This window comes from Zootoca vivipara, chromosome 6 (assembly GCF_965207765.1).
Source record: "Zootoca vivipara chromosome 6, rZooViv2.hap1.1, whole genome shotgun sequence".
Taxonomy (NCBI): Eukaryota; Metazoa; Chordata; class Lepidosauria; order Squamata; family Lacertidae; genus Zootoca; species Zootoca vivipara.
The window spans coordinates 3,666,144-3,686,078 of NC_142589.1; the positions used below are offsets into that span (position 1 = coordinate 3,666,144).

Genomic DNA, 19,935 nt, shown 5'->3' on the forward strand with positions numbered 1-19,935 from the left:
CCATTAATTGCAGATATCTGTTTAGTTGATTGAAAATGAATTGCACTAATTAAGCATGGCAGTTCTCATTTTCATGTCCACAAAGCAGATTTCCCAGTCCTGGAAAGCACAGGAACTACACCATACAGGTTCTCACAGATGGCATGGAAAGGGTTAAATATCTACAAAGAAAAAGCCTCCAGGCTTGAAAGTTCGCTTTGTCCACAGAGCCTGGAAGGAAGGCAGGAGGGATCATACGACTGGGTTTCACAGAGAACTGTGACTTGCTCCGGCTGGCAAGGATCTGCACTGAGATGAAACTTTAGCAGCCACACTAACTCAGCTGTGGAACACAGGAAGCTGCCTTATACAGAGTCAGACCACTGGTCCATAGCTCAGCACTGTCTACCCAAACTTGCAGCAGCTCACCAGGATTTCAGGCCATCTCTCTTGGAGAAGCTGGGGGTGGAACTTGGGAACTTCTGCTTGCAAGGCAGACATTCTTCCACTGAGCTATGGCCTTTCCAACTGTGGATCAGGGGGCAACTCTAGCATTCCAGGTGGAAGCAGGGGCGTTCCGAGGCGCCATTCCGAAGGGTGTGTGTGTGACAAGATGGCGACCCCTGATCAGCGGCACCCCCTGGGGCACATGCCACTCGCTGTGCACCCACCCCAGACGCGTGCCATGCCCCCTGGGACGAGCACCACTCCGGGTACCGGAGCAGATTGCTTCGCCTCTGGGTGGAAGCCAAGAAGGTCTGTATTCTGCCTACCTTACATCCTGCCTCCAAGTGCCAGGGCAGTCACTGAACTGAACTAAAATAAAAAAAATTCCTTCAGTAGCACCTTACTTCCTCCTCCTGGTCAGCTGGTCTTCAAGGTACAAATGGGCCAATCTGTCAGTATTGGTTTCCCTCAGTTCCTCATTTTTTTCAAATCATAAGCTCAGTTCCCCACATTTCTGTCTGTTTCCTTCCTTCCTTCCTTCCTTCCTTCCTTCCTTCCTTCCTTCCTTCCTTCCTTCCTTCCTTCCTTCCTTCCTTCCTTCCTTCCTTCCTTCCTTCCTGTATAAATCCATAAGCATTTCAGTTCACATTTATCTTCCTATAAACCTAATTCTCTCCTCCTCCTCTTGAGCTCAGCTAGTTCTTTTTCTTTCTCTCAGCTCCCTCCTGCCATGGAGGCGAATATTAGTTGGGAGAGCAGAGGAGGGCAGATCCCTGCCCCAGAATACCTATGCTATAACCTGCAGTCAACCAATGTTCCAGTGGTGTGCAGTGATTTTTTTCATAGGGGAACACTTAGGGCCAGAGGTGCCAGCTTGCAAGGGGAATTGGGTGGGTGTGACATGACACACATGACCTCGCGACATCCTAACATTGCATGTGTGAGCATTGCGCCTCCCCACCTAAGCCAGGCAGACGTTTCCCAGGCTTTGGGAAGAAGGTGCCAGGGGAACATTTAGGGGACTAACCTAGTCTCCCTAGCAGTGGCGGAGCTTCCTGTTCCGGCACTGGGGGCGGAGAGCAGGCGAGGGCAGGGCTGGTGCGTGTTCTGGGGGCATGGCGTGCCACCCACAGGGGTGTGGCACACGTTCTGGGGGCGTGGCGCAGGGGTCCCGCAGGGGTCAGCTACGATGGCAACCTTGGGATCGCGCTGCCTGGGGCAGAGCGCCCCTATTGCCCCCCTCTTCCTACGCCCTACTCCCTAGACCACTGACAGCATGCCACTGCCCTGTTGAGGAGATGTTTGCAAGCTGTATGCAAAGTGAGAATTATTCATGTATTTCTCACTTATTATTATTATCTTGCCCACCTGAAGATTCAAGCTTTCCACCTGCTACATGGAGGGAGCCAGGCAAACCTGGAGACTTAAGGTCAGATCTGGAGGTCTGGCACCCCAGCCGCTGTTGTGTTTTTACCAACTTGTGTCACTATCCATGATGTGGAAAAGTATTCCTTCTTCTCTGTCCTGAATCCACTCCCAGACAGTTTCAATGGATGTCACACCCAGTGCTCTTTTTCTAGAAAAAGGGGTGCTGGAACTGACCACGAACACCTCCCGTGTTCTCTTATAATGGCAATGGCGCCCATCTGAGAAGGGCCAGAACTGAGTTCCAGCAAGTTCAGACTGAGAAAAAGCCCTGGACACACACCCCTGACCTCCACTGGCACTATCGAAAGTGCTCTCTCCTCTCCCATTAAATATGGCAAATTGTTCAGCAAGAGTGAGCACAACAGTATTTTAGTATGGAAATTTGTTCCTATATGTTTAGTTCTAGATATCCCCTTCTTTTATTTTATTTGGCATCCATTATAATATTTTGCTGTATTATATATATAAATAATTATATTCAAATAAATAAATACCCAAGATTTCTAGCAGAGTGAGTGATTAAAGCAATTTCTCAAACTTGGGTCTCCAGCTGTTGTTGGACTACAATTCCCATCTTCCCCGACCACTGGTCCTGTTAGCTAGGGATCATGGGAGTTGTAGGCCAAAACATCTGGAGGGCCGAAGTTTGGGGATGCCTGAATTAAAGGGAAGGGTTTGCTATTCAGAATGCATTGCAGGGAATAAAAGACCTTTTGGGTCCCTTCCAACTCTACAATTCCATAATGTAGATGTATCCAGAGAGAACCAACAGCTAAAAGCTTGTAAAATATGACTATGGAAAATGCTACAGAGTGAATATGAATGCTACCTTATATTGTGTAACTCAGAGCTGTCACTTCTTGGAGTAATGTATAATTTCTGCAGCCTTCCCCCCCTCTAATCTGTATCTGAAATTCTTTGAAAATCTGAAAATCTGAAATTCTTTCAGCCACCTTGCCTCTGGGACTTCATTGCCCAAGACATCTTACCTGTCCTTGGCATTTTGCAAACCTTTCTTTCTCAAGGAGCCATGTGACGTTTGGCTCTTAGACAGTCAGACAACATCCCATTCCCTCACACAAACTTGACTACAAGCATTCTGACAGCTTTGTTCTCTGGGAACAAGCACTCCCAGTCTGTCATACCAACTCAGCCAGTCCATGTCAGAGGCTTCCCTAGCACAGTATCAATTATCAGCACAGGCAAAAATAAAGGAGGACATAGAAGAGTGAAGAATGCTACTTGGGGTTTCAGTAAAGCAGGACCTGGAGTCATCTACAACAGTAAAAAGCTACTGAAGTCAAGGAGGATTAAAAAAAACTTTATTCAAATTCTAACCTACATAATTCATTTTTTGTACTTGATTCCACCTCCGCTCCTGATTCTAATATACTCCCTTGGGGGAGAATGGAGAGAGCCAAAAGGAAGCATGTCAATTTCCAGGGACAGGTTGCTGCGCTCTAAATCAACAAGTTTTATGCTTTCATTGACCACCTTATTGACATGCCATCCAGTGCAGCCAGCTTTCTGCTTTCTGCCTGAGAGAATATGATACCTTAATTAAACCAATGGGTTTTTTAGATTTTAGCAAGTTATCAGCCTCAGTCTCTGCTTGGAGGCAGAGTGCGAATCTAATGCCTGTTATCAAGCTGGAGGCCTTCACTGTCACATTAACGAACAGATTATGCTTTGCATTCATAAATATGTAATGAAAGGACACTGCAATGACTTCAGCATCCTCCACATGGCAGAAATGTTCTTCATCTTGTCCTCCGATCAAACTGAGGAAGTAATGGGTATGTACCGGTCACAGCTGGGGGCATGTCATGAATTTCAACCCCAGAATATCCTCATCTGTGTCTGTCTAAAGGGCTCGTACACTGCACCTGCTTTCCTGGTGACCTGCATCTAAAATCAAGGACCACAGATGGAAATTTCAAATCATTTGACATTGCTTTCAGATACAGGACTTTAACTGCAGTCTGGTCACAGAGGCAACTCAGAATCAGCAAGCGATGAGAGAATTTCCTGAAGTGAATTATGTATGTGGCATGAGGAACGTACTAGCTCTGTGCATGTTGAGACAAAATCCCCTTTGAGTTGAGTAAATAACTGTGACAATTCACTTCAATGGAAGGTTTTCTTGTACAGGAGTTATGATGACATGACAGAAAACTGTGAAGCCAAGATTTTTTTGTTCCTATGTCACTTCCAAAAGTTACACCAAATTTCATCTTTCTTTGTGTTACCTGCAAATAATATTTTTAGAGAGCACAGGAGGAATGGATGCAATGGTGTGCCAGTCTAGACTTCCATGGGGCTTATTTCTGCACATCACCTTATCAGCAAAGTTGGCATGATATATAATATCCCCCCAATTGTTAAACTATTTTAGCTCTGGTACAAGTCTTGACCATAAATGTGTTCTGGAAGGGATAGGTAAATATTCTGACCTCTTAACAGTTAAAGCAAAGATCACCATACTAATCTTGTGTTATCAGCAAATTTTAATTATCATCTCTCAAACAAAAGCACCATCCACATACTCTGTCACTTTCATTTCATGTAATAAACCAACCTCTCTCCTTTCCTCTTGTGCATGAACTTCTTGGGGCATAAGGTTAAGGGTAAACATGTATTCATGATAGACACACACTAACTCCAGCAACAAGATCCCAAACCTCTCAGGAGTGTGTGTAGCAGTACAGATAGAAGCACAGAATTGTAGGGTTATCTAGTCCTCGAGTTCCAAGACACACATGTAGGTTCAGACACACAGCTTGTAACATGGGCTGGATCTCATCTGTGAATAATTGTTTCATACCCATGTCATGATTCAAGCTCATCATGAAATGAGCTTGAATAGCTCTGAACACCTGTCTTCAGGTACAGTACTTCAAGGTAGCTTCCTATTTCTATTCTTCTTGACTGCCATGCTAAACAAGCAGTTTTTTAAAAAAAAAATGTGATTCAATTGAGATGTAGATTTTTCTTCTTTTTAAAACCAGCCTTCCTTTCAGAACCATCTTTGCCTGAAATGACCCTGCTGTCAAAAACCTACAAGTTCTTGATCAAGTTTTTATGAAATGAGTGCCAAGCTCTCTCTCAATGCACACTTCTTGCCTGAATGGAACCTGTTTGTGGTGATGTCATCTCTCTCTCTCTCTCTCTCTCTTTCTCTCTCTCTGCAGTCAAATTGTGGGAGGGAGAGGGTGTCTCTCAAACTAGGATTTCCAGCAGACTCCCACGCCTTGCCTCCTGCACCCCCACTGCTTTGTTCACCTACAAGCCTGGGAGGATGTCTGGTCTGGGTCCTGCCATATCTGTCAGCCTCAGCATTCAATCAGCTGACCCTAAGGGTCAGTCCCCAGGGCACCTGGCTCTAGAAATCTAGGGCTTCAGAACCTGCCCTGGATTTCAGAAGCTAAACAACATATTGGCAGTGCATTGACTCTGTCTACACCCGCCTCCTTTCCCTGAAAAGCCTTGAATTGGGACCCAAATCATACTTTGAGTCACATAAGCATTGGATCATAATGCTTAGTCCGAGTTAGTGGCCTGGGTGCTGCCCTGGAAATAATCTGCAGTTGCCAAACTGTCTCCAAAGGCAGCCTAGTGTATAACACATTGCAGCAGTCTAACCAGGAAGTTGGCAGAGGAGGACTCCTTTGGGGGAATGTGGAGGGTATAAATCTAAGAAAAAACAACAACCTCACTCAGGTCCTGGTTTATCAACATTTGCTATGTGAAAATTCACTTAATCTGAACACAAGGAATTAGTATCCAAACCTTGCTATATGCACAGCAGATTCAGATATCCAGAGACCATTTTTTACTTCCTTGTTTGCCCTTTCCTGGTTAGCTGAGGAAAGGAGGGAGGGAGGGAGGGTGAGTATTTGGACAAATCAGAGAGGATTTTCCTGTTTGTTTGTTTGTTTTGCTTTTGGGGGTCAAAATTTCATGGTCTGGAATGCATTAGAAAATTTCCCATAGGATTTGCAAAGATATACCATAACCATGATAACAAATGTTGGAGATGTAAGAAAGAAGTAGGCTCATTTTACCACATGTGGTGGACATGTCCACTAGTGAATGACTTCTGGAATAAGATTTATAATGAACTCAAGAAAGTGTTGAAAAACACATTTGTTAAGAAACCAGAAGCATTTCTAGTGGGCATTGTAGGGAAGGAAATTCCAAAGAAGAATGTATTGTTTTTTATGTATGCTACGACGGCAGCGAGACTTTTGATTGCTAAGAACTGGAAACTACAAACATTACCAACGATTGATGACTGGCAGATGAAGATGATGGAGTTTATGGAACTGGCTGAGATGACCGGAAGAATCCGCAACCAGGGAGAGGAAGCGATGGAAGAAGAATGGAAAGATTTTAAACTGTATTTTAAAAAATATGCTAAAGTAACATATTAGATCAGAAATTAAGATGTAAATAAACTGTGGAATTTAGGAATATGTGATATGAAAGTTAAAAAGTAAGTAGGTAAGGTGATGAAAATGATTTAGAAGTTGCTAATTATAAATGTGTTAAAGAACCACAGGGAGGGAAGCCCGAGGAGGTCCCATAAACCATGTGAGATGATATGAGAATTGTTATTATATATGTTTTTCTTTTTCTTTTCTATTCTATGTGTTTACTTTTTCTTTTTTCTTATGTATTGTTGTTATTTTTTTGAAAACACTAATAAAAATATTATTTAAAAAAGGAGAAAATTTCCCATAGGAATCAATGGAAAGAATCAACTCGTTATATGAACACTTGACCCAAGGAACAATTTCCAGGGTTGTCCTCATCTTTCCTCACAGTGAATCACAACAGGAGCAGCAGCAACAACTACTACTGCTATGATTATTGCTTCCAATGCTACCATTGTGGTGCCTTACACTGCTTAGAATTGTGGAGTTGGAAGGGTACCAAAGGGTCCTCTCGTATGACCCCCATTCAAACTTACCTGGATTCACTTAACATAAGGCACATAACTACTTCTCTGTGTGTGTGTCCTGAACATGCAGTGCCCATAGATGGGAAGATGAAGCTACTCCTGGGAATAAAGAGACCGGTTTCACCTACCCCTAATAAAGATCACATTATAAAGCTCAGCATGCAAAAGAAGAGGACATGGCTTCAATCCAGACCACTGCCTGCTTCTGCTGGGAGCACACATGTTGTTGTTTAGTCATTTAGTCGTGTCCGACTCTTCGTGACCCCATGGACCATAGCACGCCAGGCACTCCTGTCTTGCACTGCCTCCCGCAGTTTGGTCAAACTCATGTTCGTAGCTTCGAGAACACTGTCCAACCATCTTGTCTTCTTTCGTCCCCTTCTCCTAGTGCCCTCAATCTTTCCCAACATCAGGGTCTTTTCCAAGGATTCTTCTCTTCTCATGAGGTGGCCAAAGTATTGGAGCCTCAGCTTCACGATCTGTCCTTCCAGGGAGCACTCAGGGCTGATTTCCTTCAGAATGGATAGGTTTGATCTTCTTGCAGTCCATGGGACTCTCAAGAGTCTCCTCCAGCACCATAATTCAAAAGCATCAATTCTTCGGCGATCAGCCTTCTTTATGGTCCAGCTCTCACTTCCATACATCACTACTGGGAAAACCATAGCTTTAACTATACAGACCTTTGTCGGCAAGGTGATGTCTCTGCTTTTTAAGATGCTGTCTAGGTTTGTCATTGCTTTTCTCCCAAGAAGCAGGCGTCTTTTAATTTCGTGACTGCTGTCACCATCTGCAGTGATCAAGGAGCCCAAGAAAGTAAAATCTCTCACTGCCTCCATTTCTTCCCCTTCTATTTGCCAGGAGGTGATGGGACCAGTGGCCATGATCTTGGTTTTTTTGATGTTGAGCTTCAGACCATATTTTGCGCTCTCCTCTTTCACCCTCATTAAAAGGTTCTTTAATTCCTCCTCACTTTCTGCCATCAAGGTTGTGTCATCTGCATATCTGAGGTTGTTGATATTTCTTCCGGCAATCTTAATTCCGGCTTGGGATTCATCTAGTCCAGCCTTTCGCATGATGAATTCTGCATATAAGTTAAATAAGCAGGGAGACAATATACAACCTTGTCGTACTCCTTTCCCAATTTTGAACCAATCAGTTGTTCCATATCCAGTTCTAACTGTAGCTTCTTGTCCCACATGGAGATTTCTCAGGAGACAGATGAGGTGATCAGGCAGTCCCATTTCTTTAAGAACTTGCCAAAGTTTGCTGTGGTCGACACAGTCAAAGGCTTTTGCATAGTCAATGAAGCAGAAGTAGACGTTTTTCTGGAACTCTCTAGCTTTCTCCATAATCCAGCGCATGTTTGCTATTTGGTCTCTGGTTCCTCTGCCCTTTCGAAATCCAGCTTGCACTTCTGGGAGTTCTCGGTCCACATACTGCCTAAGCCTGCCTTGTAGAATTTTAAGCATAACCTTGCTAGCATGTGAAATGAGCGCAATTGTGCGGTAGTTGGAGCATTCTTTGGCACTGCCCTTCTTTGGAATTGGGATGTAGACTGATCTTCTCCAATCCTCTGGCCATTGCTGAGTTTTCCAAACTTGCTGGCATATTGGGTGTAGCACCTTAACAGCATCATCTTTTAAAATTTTAAATAGTTCAGCTGGAATATCCTCACTTCCACTGGCCTTGTTATTAGCAGTGCTTTCTAAGGCCCATTTGACTTCACTCTCCAAGATTGTCTGGCTCAAGGTCAGCAACCACACTACCTGGGGTGTACGAGACCTCCATATCTTTCTGGTATAATTCCTCTGTGTATTCCTGCCACCTCTTCTTGATGTCTTCTGCTTCTGTTAGGTCCTTACCACTTTTGTCCTTGATTATGGTAATCTTTGTACGAAATGTTCCTTTCATATCTCCAATTTTCTTGAACAGATCTCTGGTTTTCCCCATTCTATTGTTTTCCTCTATTTCTTTGCATTGCTCATTTAAGAAGACCCTCTTGTCTCTCCTTGCTGTTTTTTGGAAATCTGCATTCAGTTTCCTGTATCTTTCCCTATCTCCCTTGCATTTTGCTTGCCTCCTCTCCTCCGCTATTTGTAAGGCCTCGTTGGACAGCCATTTTGCTTTCTTGCATTTCCTTTTCCTTGGGATGGTTTTCGTTTCTGCTTCCTGTATAATGTTACGAGCCTCCATCCATAGTTCTTCAGGCACTCTGTCCACCAAATCTAAATCCTTAAACCTGTTCCTCACTTCCACTGTGTATTCATAAGGGATTTGATTCAGATTGTATCTTACTGGCCCAGTGGTTTTTCCTACTTTCTTCAGTTTAAGCTGGAATTTTGCTATAAGAAGCTGATGATCTGAGTTACAGTCAGCTCCAGGTCTTGTTTTTGCTGACTGTATAGAGCTTCTCCATCTTTGGCTGCAGAAAATATAATCAATCTGATTTCGATGCTGCCCATTTGGTGATATCCATGTGTAGAGTCGTCTCTTGTGTTGTTGGAAGAGAGTGTTTGTGATGACCAGCTTGTTCTCTTGACAGAACTCTATTAGCCTTTGCCCTGCTTCATTTTGAACTCCAAGGCCAAACTTGCCAGTTGTTCCTTTTATCTCTTGATTCCCTACTTTAGCATTCCAATCCCCTGTAATGAGAAGAACATCCTTCTTTGGTGTCATTTCTAGAAGGTGTTGTAGGTCTTCATAGAATTGGTCAATTTCACTTTCTTCAGCACCGGTAGTTGGTGCATAAACTTGGATTACCGTGATGTTAAAAGGTCTGCCTTGGATTCGTATCGAGATCATTCTGTCATTTTTGAGATTGCATCCCATTACAGCTTTTGCCACTCTTTTGTTGACTATGAGGGCCACTCCATTTCTACTACAGGATTCTTGCCCACAGTAGTAGATATGATAGTCACCCGAACTGAATTCGCCCATTCCCTTCCATTTTAGTTCACTGATGCCCAGGATGTCGATATTTATTCTTGTCATCTCCTTTTTGACCACATCCAGCTTACCTCCATTCATGGTTCTTACATTCCAGGTTCCTATGCAATATTTTTCTTTACAGCATCGGACTTTCCTTTCGCTTCCATAGCGAAAGGAAAGGGAGCACACATAGATCAGCTGTTAAACTAGCCTTTAGTATTGAGACACAGCAGCTTGCACATAACAAGCAGTCCTCTCCGTTACAATACATGGGAAGCTCTTGTAAATGGGGGCAAGGGGCTCCATGAAGACAACAGAGAAGGGGCCCCTGAATGAGAGCAGCAAGCTTCACATTTAACAACCATCTCCCGACATTCCCTGTCCCCACCGACCAGTTGATTTATATCCCTCATATTTCACTACAGCAAATAAGAGAGGCAGGAAACAGAATGCTGGAAAGCACTGGAATATCCACAGTGACATCTGAAATCCATTTATAAAAACCAACATCTAAAATGCAAGCTGCGGACTCACTAAAATGCTTCAACTAAGGCAGATAATCAGATTGGTTATGGGAACAATGTTTGCTAAGCACGGAAAGATGGATCATGACGGTAATAAATTGGCTGCCGAGGAAACGAGCCAATTTCTCTGAGCTGAACGAAAATATGATGTCAAAGCAAATGACCTTCTGGTAATGAAAACTGGTAATATCTCCATTTCTGGGGGCAGGGTGTCAGGGGGGACTTGTCTTCAAGCAGAAGACTCTGCGAGAGCAGAGTTGTTTTGGCATCCAAACCAGTGAGCCACAAGTTATGGATGGTGGGGCAGGTCCCCTGAGAAGTAGCCAGGAATCCCAAGCATGATCTTATGTTGATTTAATGGGGCATTAATTTTATTTTCAATAGTATTCATTTACTCATTCATACATTCATTCCATTACATCTTACCACCAAGAAGCTCAAGATTGTTTGTTATTAAACAGGAAAAGAGAGAGCCATTTATACAAACAAACAAACACATAACCACCACCACCACCTGCCCATCTGGCTAGGTTTCCCCAGCCACTCTTAACATAATAAAAGATCAAACTAATAGTCATAATTTTATTATATATTTTATCCTCAGATACCCAACAGACAGTGACAGCCTCAAGGTCTCAGCAAGCTTCATGGCTGAATTTGAACCCTGGTCTTCCAGGTCATAGTCCAACACTCTAAACCCACTGGTTCCCTAAGTGGACAGTGCTGCCCCTTGGGGGACAGTGGGATTCCCTTGGGGGTTTTAAGAGGCAAGGAGGCAGCAGGAAGGTGCTGGATGTATAAATGACTATCAGACTTTGAAAAGTTGGTATACAGACATTCAAATAAACCTGCAGTTTGGGAGCAAGGATAAAACATGCAATGGTGGGAATTCCCCCCAAATCCAACCCTTCTGGAGAGCAGTCCTCCAAGAGATATGCAAAATGACTAAACAGGTATTAGAACTCATCCCAGAACTGGCCCTACTGAACATCTTCCAAGATCATAATGACCACTCACATTACACAGAGCTTATAACCCATCTACTCTCAACAGCCAGAAGACTCATAGCCAGACACTGGAGAGACCTGTCAAGAGTGAACATGGACCACTGGCACCAAATTGTGCGGGAGACAGTTTTAGTACAAAAACTAGCCTACAGACTGAAACTGACACGGGGACAAATAGAAGAGGACTCCTTCACCCCAGCATGGCTTATCACATAAACAGCCCAACAAGACAACAACAAGAATCCACCGACAACATACAAATCAATCGGGCTTCCCTGACCCAACAAGCTCTCCCAGCCTCACAAATGCAAACAAACCCCACTGCAACCACCAACCACAGACAACCAACCACACCTTGGACTCTGCCAACCCTTCTCACTACCAAGGAAATGTAATAAGCAAATAGAAAGAGAGCCTACCCAGTGGACGCTGACACAAAACCCCACACATACACAATACAAAGCCTCACCACCCCGCCTCTCCTCTCCCCTCACCTTATACCAGGCATCCCCAAACTGCGGCCCTCCAGATGTTTTGGTCTACAACTCCCATGATCCCTAGCTAACAGGACCAGTGGTCAGGGATGATGGGAATTGTAGTCCAAAACATCTGGAGGGCCGAAGTTTGGGGATGCCTGCCTTATACTGTAAGGTAAAGGGACCCCTGACCATTAGGTCCAGTCGTGACCGACTCTGGAGTTGCTGCGCTCATCTTGTGTTATTGGCCAAGGGAGCCGGCATACAGCTTCCAGGTCATGTGGCCAGCATGACAAAGCCGCTTCTGGCGAACCAGAGCAGCACACGGGAATGCCGTTTACCTTCCCGCCGGAGTGGTACCTATTTATCTACTTGCACTTTGACATGCTTTTGAACTGCTAGGTGGGCAGGGGCTGGGACCGAGCAATGGGAGCTCACCCTGTCACGGTGATTCGAACCGCCGACCTTCTGATCGGCAAGCCCTAGGCTCGGTGGTTTAACCCACAGCGCCACCCACGTGCTGACTACTATACTCAACACTAATGTCTCACAACAAATGTAACTGATGTGTAAGAAAGACTGTACTTTTGTAAACCAAAAAAATCTTTAATATAAATAAATAAAAATCTAATATAAATAAATAAATAAATAAATAAATAAATGCAATCCTTTCACCAGCTCTCCCCAACCATGTGCTTTACTTATCCATCACCCTGCTTCAAAATATTATGACATATCCACTGACAGTAAAAGTGGCCCTGGTGAACCTCCTTTTGCAAAATTCACAGCTTGCCATGTTTGTGTCAAGAAATTTATCACTGAATTAGCAGCAGTGTGTCCAAATGGGGGAAAGAATGTCTAGCAATCGTATTTTCCTTGGAATCAACCAGCATAAAAGAGGCCAAATTTCTATCTCGGTTGACACAATGCTCATAAACCACTGAGAGCCATTTTAAAGAAGCTGTTATTGTCCAGTCCAAAATGCTCCCAGCACATGCAACACTATCCCTTAGGCTTAGAAGCACCATCTTAAAAAGAAAAAAAGGAATCAGATGTTTACAGAGAATTTGCTGTACAAGTCACACTGGCTTCAAGAAATATAGACAGACAAATGAGACTATGAAATATTCAACTTATCGTACATGAAGCAAAGGAAGTTCTAGAGGAGAAAGAAGGCATTAATCAAAACACCCCAAAGCCTCTTACCAGGACAAGATTGATAAAGCTACATAACTGGACAATGAGCTACAAATCCTGACGTCTGCCATTTTAGCAGGACAGCCAAACCCCCAGCAAGTGTTATTGTTGCAAGGATGACCTCAGTTTCTAAGATGGCTTCGTATTTACATGGAACTGCATGTCAGAAAAAGTCATGCTCCCACAGATTCCCAATCAGGTCAGGTAAAGCAATCGCAGAGAATATGCAACCCTGCTAAACATACTTTGGATCCAAATGGGAACAGTCCACTTTGTGGAGAGTGGCAGTACTGTTTGAACCCAATGGATTTCAGAGAAGATTTGGGATTTCAGAGAAGCTGCTGGATATCATCAGAGTAACTGCAGGAAACAAAGGGCCGAACTAGATGTAGCAATATTCATTACTCAGGGGAAACTGAGGCACTGTAACATGACTGGAGGGCAGGGGTGTAGGAAGAGGGGGGCGATAGGGGCACTCTGCCCTGGGCATCACGATCCCGAGGGTGCCATCGTGGCTACTCCCTCCCACCGGCGCTGGGTGTGCCACCCCCGCGGGCAGCGCACCACGCCCCCAGAACATGCGCCACGCCCTCGCGGGCAGCGCACCAAGCCCCCAGAACGTGCGCCATCCCCGCCCCCGCCTGTTCTCCGTCCCCCGGTGCCGGAGCATGAAGCTCCGCCACTGTGGAGGGTGACCAAGACGATAAAGGGTCTGGAAGCCAAGCCTTATGAGGAACAGTTGAGGGGAGTGAGCATGTTTAGACAGGAGAAGAGACGACTGAAAGGAAATATGAGCGCCATCTTCAAATATCTGAAGGGCTGCACCACATGGAAGATGGAGCGAGCTCGTTTTCTGATGCTCCAGGGTCTGAACGAGTGGAATAAAATGACAAGAAAGGAGATTCTGACTAAAAATCAAGAACTTTCTGACTATCTCAGAAGGTGGTAGACTCTTTTTCATTGGAGGTTTTTAAACAGAGTTTCGATGGCCATCTGTCAGGGATTATTTAGCTCTGATCCAACATTGCAGGGAGTTGGACTAAATCAGTGTTGGCCAAACTTGGCCATCCAGCTGTCTTTGGACGACAACTCCCACCATCCCTAGCTAATAGGACCTGTGGTCAGGGATGATGGGAATTGTAGTCCCAAAACAGCTGGAGGACCAGGTTTGGCCAACACTGGACTAAATGAACCTTGGGGTCCCTGTAATTCTATGACTATGCTGCTCTGATGGGCACAGGGGAAGGTACCACAATTCTGCCAGGTCCTCTTGGCTGTGGTGTGGAAGATGCTGCTTTCTCAGAGTCATCTGAGGGCTCCCCTCCCCTGAGAAAAACTGTGTGCTATCTTTAAAGGGCCTGTAGTCAGTTCTGCAGCCACATGCTTCTACCTGGCTGTAGAGCAAATGCAGCTTCTGGGGTAGCATCCTCAGACTTTGAAGGTGATGGGAGAATCACATCCTCAGGCCAGGAAATGCAGGAGGAGGTGCTGAGGGCTCTGCCCTCCCAAAAAAGATAATGTGACTTATAGAATTGTATGGATTGGAGCCTTTCTCCAGCTGACATTGGGAGCCTGATGCAGAGAGCCTGATGCCACCCTAGGACTTCTTCATGCAGCACACAGATAAACTATGGAACTCGTTCCTACAGGAAGCAGTGATGGCCCCCAACTTGGATGGCTTTAAAAGAGGATTAGACAATTCATGGAGGAGTGGGCTATCAATGGCTATGAGTCAAGATGGCTATGCTCTGCCTTCTTGGTGGGAGGCCGTAATGGTCCTGAATACCAGCAGCTGGAAATCACAAGAGGGGAGTGTGCTCTTGTACTTGGATCCTGCTTGCTGGTTTTCCTTTGGGGCATCTGTTTGGCCACTGTGAGTACAGGATGCTGCACTAGATGGGCCATTGGTCTGATCCAGCAAAGTCTTCTCATGCTCTTATGTCATGTTCTTTGCATCTTCTAGGATAATCAGGACACTGCAGGATTGGGACAATGTCATGAGTTCTCTTCACAACCCAAGGATGATTCTATTGCAAAGGAAACACAAGAACTCACGTTACTCCATAGGTCTGAGTTGTATTTTCTGGCCAATCCACCAGACACACCACTCGGCCAGGGAGATCGGCTGTTGTTGCGTAGTAGCCTTGTGGGAATGACAGCAATAAAGCCAGTAACCAGATGACACAGATGACGACCTTGGTGGCTGAGGCTGATAGCCTTGGTTGCAGCGGGCGGATAATGGCCATATACCTGGAAGAGGGAGAAATTAAAATGTAGGAGCAGAAAGTAAAAAAGGAGAAGGGGCTTCCCCTCCCCCAGATGTCCCCCCCCCAATTCTTTAAGGCCAACTTTGCCAACCTGGTACCCCCAGATGTGTTGCACTGTAACTGCTCTCCACTCCAGGACAGCATGGCCATATGAAGTTAGGATTGATGGGAGCTGTAGTCTAAAGCACCTGGAGGGCACCAGGTTGTGGAAGGCTGACCTAAGGAATGGCGATGTTGGCCATTCACAACAGATAGAAGAAAGTCTTTCTTCACACAGCACATAGTTAAACTATGGCACTTGTTCCCATAGAAGGCAGTGATGGCTCAAAAGAGGATTGAACAAATTCAGGGAGGAGAAGGCTATCCATGTCTACTAGCAAGTGGCTCTGCTCTGCCTCCACAGCAGGAGGCAGCAATGTTTCTGAATATCAGTTGCTGGAAACCACAGGAGGGGAGAGGACTCAGGTCCTGCTAGCAGGTTTCCCACTGGAGCATCTGGTTGGCCCCTGTGAGAGCAGGATGCTGGACTAGATGGGCCCTTGGCCTGATCCAGCAGGCTCATAGTGTTGTTATGATGCAGCCTTACTCAGTCACCCTCTATTTCCTGAGGGGAAATCCAAGGGAACATGGAGTAGGATCTTTTCTGTGTTGGCACCCGTGGTGCTTATTTATTAAATACCAGTGTTTCCTGATCCTGATAGAGGCAGCAGAAAGTTAGCTCACCAATCCCACCTATGCTGTCAGATTGGAACGGTTACCTGTTTTTAAATGTTCCAAAATCTTTATTAAGCCAATACCTGTCTGAGAACAACCAAAATGTCCTAGAATTGTGTGCAAGCTTTTCAGTTCCCCAGAACTCCTCATCAGGCTAGATGAAAGGAAGTTAGGAGCAGGAGTAAAGAGACAAAAATGACTGGTTGTGCAGTCTTCTGTGTCTGCCCAAAGTTCTCTTTAGAAGGAGGAGCAGCAGCTTTTATACCACCCCCCGAAAGAAAAAACCAAAACCATCTACTTAATTTGTATCAAGCTGAAGCCTAGCTAGCGTGTGCTTTTTTGAGAGGAGTGAGCCAGGTGCCTCTGGATCCCCACATAAAAAGAACAGGTGAGCCGCAGCTCAGCAGAGCCAGCCCAAGGCACTTCTCTCTGCTCCATGCAGAGGAGTCAAGCAGACCGGCAGCTGACTAACTGCAACACTGATGAGCAAGCAGCATCCGCTACCTCACCTGAGGCAGCAGGTGAGTTCAGGGTGGCCGGCACAGGCCATGCAGCATTCCCAGGTCTCCCCTCCAACAGAGGGGGGTGGCTGAAGGGAGCTCAGGAGAAGCAAGCAGGGGGCAGCAAACCCCTAGCAGATGCCACCTGAGCCACTTGACTCACCCTAACCAATGGAAGAGCCAGCTGTGCAGTTCAGCAGACCAAAGCATAGCATGAGGATTCGTGGGCACTGGGTTTCTGACTGCATTATAGGAAATAAAGCTTTTCTGAGCTGACGTGCTGTGCAGTGGTATAACCTCCTGAATCCTCCTTGGCAATGTGTCAGCTTAGCCAGTTGCTGCTCTCCTTGACTTGACAGCCAAAGGCTAAAGAGTCACATGAGCGAGATGTCAAGGAAAGGCGGGTGCCACTGCCAAGAAGGCCCTCTGCCTGGTTCCCTGTAACTTCACATCTCACAATGGGGGAAGACCCTCAGAGCCGGACCTCGGTCTCCGGGCTGAACGATGGAGGTGGAGACACTCCTTTAGGTATACAAAGCTGAGTCCATTTAGGGCTTTAAAGGTCACCACCAACAAGAACACCAGAGGAGCCTGCTGGATCAAGCCAACAGCCCATCTAGTCCAGCATCCTGCCCTCATAGTGCCCAACCAGATGCCTTTTTGGAAACTGGAAAGCAAGACCTGAGCACAAGAGCAGCCCTCTCCCTTCTTCTGGCTTCCAGCAACTGGTATTCAGAAGCATTCCTGCATCTGACCATCGAGACATTGCAGAGCCATCATGGCTACCGTGTTTCTCATATTATAAGACATGTCTTATATTTATTTTTTCCTCAAAAAAACACACTATGGCTTATTTTCAAGGGATGTCTTATTTTTTTCCTCCTCCTCCTGCTGCGGCCAGCATTGCTGCTGCGCCTATCACTATGTCTTATTTTCAGCGTATGGCTTATACCTGCGGGACCGCCTCTCCCGGTATGACCCACAGAGGACATTACGGTCCACAAATAATAACATATTGGAGATCCCGAGTCACAAGGTGGCTAGGCTGGCCTCGACCAGGACCAGGGCCTTCTCAGTACTGGCCCCGACCTGGTGGAACGCTCTGTCCCAGGAGACTAGGGCCCTGCGGGATTTGTCATCTTTTCGTAGGGCCTGCAAGACAGAGCTGTTTCGTTTGGCCTTCGGACTGACGCAGTCTGACCCCACGGTTACCCTCCCCTAAGGTTTTATTTATAATGGTTTTATCTTATTCGTAGATTTTTAATTTTAAAATTGAATTTTAACATTGTATTATTCTGTTGTTTTAACTGAAATGTTTCTTTTATATTTGTGTTGATATTATTTGTTGTTAGCCGCCCTGAGCCCGGTCTTGACTGGGAAGGGCGGGGTATAAATAAAAATTATTATTATTATTATTATTATTATTATTATTATTATTATTATTATATTCCTTGAATGCTTAAAAATCCTGCTATGTCTTATTTTATGGGTATGTCTTAAAATATGAGAAACAGGGTAGTAGCCACTGTTAGCTGTATCCTCCTCCATATATTTGTCCAACCCTCTATTTGGTCATCAGCATTGCCTCCTGTGAGAGTGAGCTCCATAGTTTAACTATGCGTTGGGTGAAGAAGTACTTTTTTATTATTTGTCCTCAATCTTCCAGCATGCCCAGCTGTTCTTCTGCATTCTGCCCAGGGTGGCAAACACATCCACAATAAAAACTTTCCACAAAATAAAACATCCACACACACAAAAGCTTTCTAAAAGCAGTTATAACATTCTAAACACAATCACAGGTTAGGAAACCTACTTTCTAAACAAAGTGACTCTGAGCAAGAATCTTCCATTGGACCTTAATAGATGGTGGGAGCTTAGGTGTCAGACTCATGTTGGGTGATGGTTTGGAACACACAGTTACAGTGACCGTTACCTGTCCAACCTCCTCAGCAGTGATCTGCACCTGCTCAATGATGGGAACAGGCAGGGCCCCACCTTCCAGAGGATTCCAGCTCTTGAGCTATGAGTGAATAGAGCTAAATTTATCAGCAGCACTGAAACAGAATGGGCCCAATGCCAAGCACGAAAGCTTAACACTCCAGATATTTCCTCCTCAAGTAAAAGAGGAACGACACATAAGTGACACCACTTTTTCTTATTTTACTATTACATTGTGGCTTTTCAGATATTTCCATGACAACAAAGCATTTCTCAAGTTCAACATGGCACCCAGATGGTCTTTGGCACAAGAGGAAAACAATTGGAAGAAACTGAGTTGCTTGTTGTTTTCCAAAGGGTGACTGTAGAGCTAAAAGAAGGTGGCTCATCCCAGCCTCAATGGAGGCAAGGAGAATGGCACAACAATAAGCACACCTGACATTTTTATGAGATGCCATCCATCCCAAAGGGTCCTGAAATGTTCACAGACAAAAGGCTACATGTAAAGGCTATTTGTACACAGGGGTGATCAAGAATGAGCAGACTAAACTCCACCACACCCATCACAAGTGCTGGAACATCTAGACCAGAATCCTGTTCTCACAGTGGCCAACCAGATGCCTGTGGGAAACTCTTAAGCAGGATTCAAGCACAAGAGCCCCATCCCCTCCTGTGGTTTCTGGCGACTGGTATCCTGAACTATTTCTGCCTCCAGCTGCAAAAGGAGAGGCCCGAGATTGTGTGAGAAATTTAGCAAGTATTTGCAGCAGCCTTCCCCAACCTGGTGCCCTCCAGACGTTTCTGCATCCAATTCTCATCAGCCCCAGGCAGCATGGCTGTGCTCCCATTGGCCCTTCTGCCATATGGTTGTGCTGGCTGGGGCTGAGGGGAGTTGATGTCCAAAAACATCTGGAGGGCAGCAGGTTTCCAAAGGCTGACCTATGGTTTTCTATGCTGGTGGTGCTGGATGCACACACAGTCTTGGAAATATAAAACATCTATACAGTATATATAAAACTGTAGTCTGTGCGTGTCTGTGCGTACGTTCCTCTCTAATGTTCAACCAAACTGCTTGACCAATACCGCTGAAATTTGGACACCTAGTCAAATGTGACTACCAGATCAAGCTCAGACCGTTTTCAAAGACAGATGTGACATAAAACCCCAAAAACCACCTGCTACAAAACACACTGATCAGATAAAAGTGCATGCTGGGAAATAGAACGGAGAAGCAGCGTCTCCATTGGCTGCAGACAATCGGTGACATCACAAAATTCCACAGCAACCAACTGAAAACAGGCCTTTCGCAGACTAGGCCGTTTCCAGACTAGGTCCAGTGGAGGTAGGGCCTTGCCTGGGGGGGTGGGATGGGGGGCGGAATAGGGGGCAGGGATAGGTAATGGGTCAGAACAAGATGGGGAGAGACACAGGCATGAACCCGGGGGTGGGGGAGGGGGGACAGGGACAGGTAATGGGTCGGAACAGGGTGGGGGGAGACCCTGAGTCAGGCACAGCAACGCGTGCCCGGGCCAGCTAGTTAGTAGAATAAAATCTTCATGAGGAAACT

General features: G+C 45.4%; 1 protein-coding gene across 1 annotated transcript in view; it reads right to left on the reverse strand.

The window, feature by feature from the left end:
• Window positions 1–19,935, reverse strand: part of LOC118086868 (substance-P receptor) — a 55,795-nt gene that overhangs the window by 17,154 nt on the left and 18,706 nt on the right. Inside the window, exon 2 of the mRNA XM_035118867.3 lies at window positions 15,005–15,199. Within this exon, the coding sequence (XP_034974758.1) occupies window positions 15,005–15,199 (195 nt within the window). The remainder of the gene's footprint in view (window positions 1–15,004; window positions 15,200–19,935) is intronic.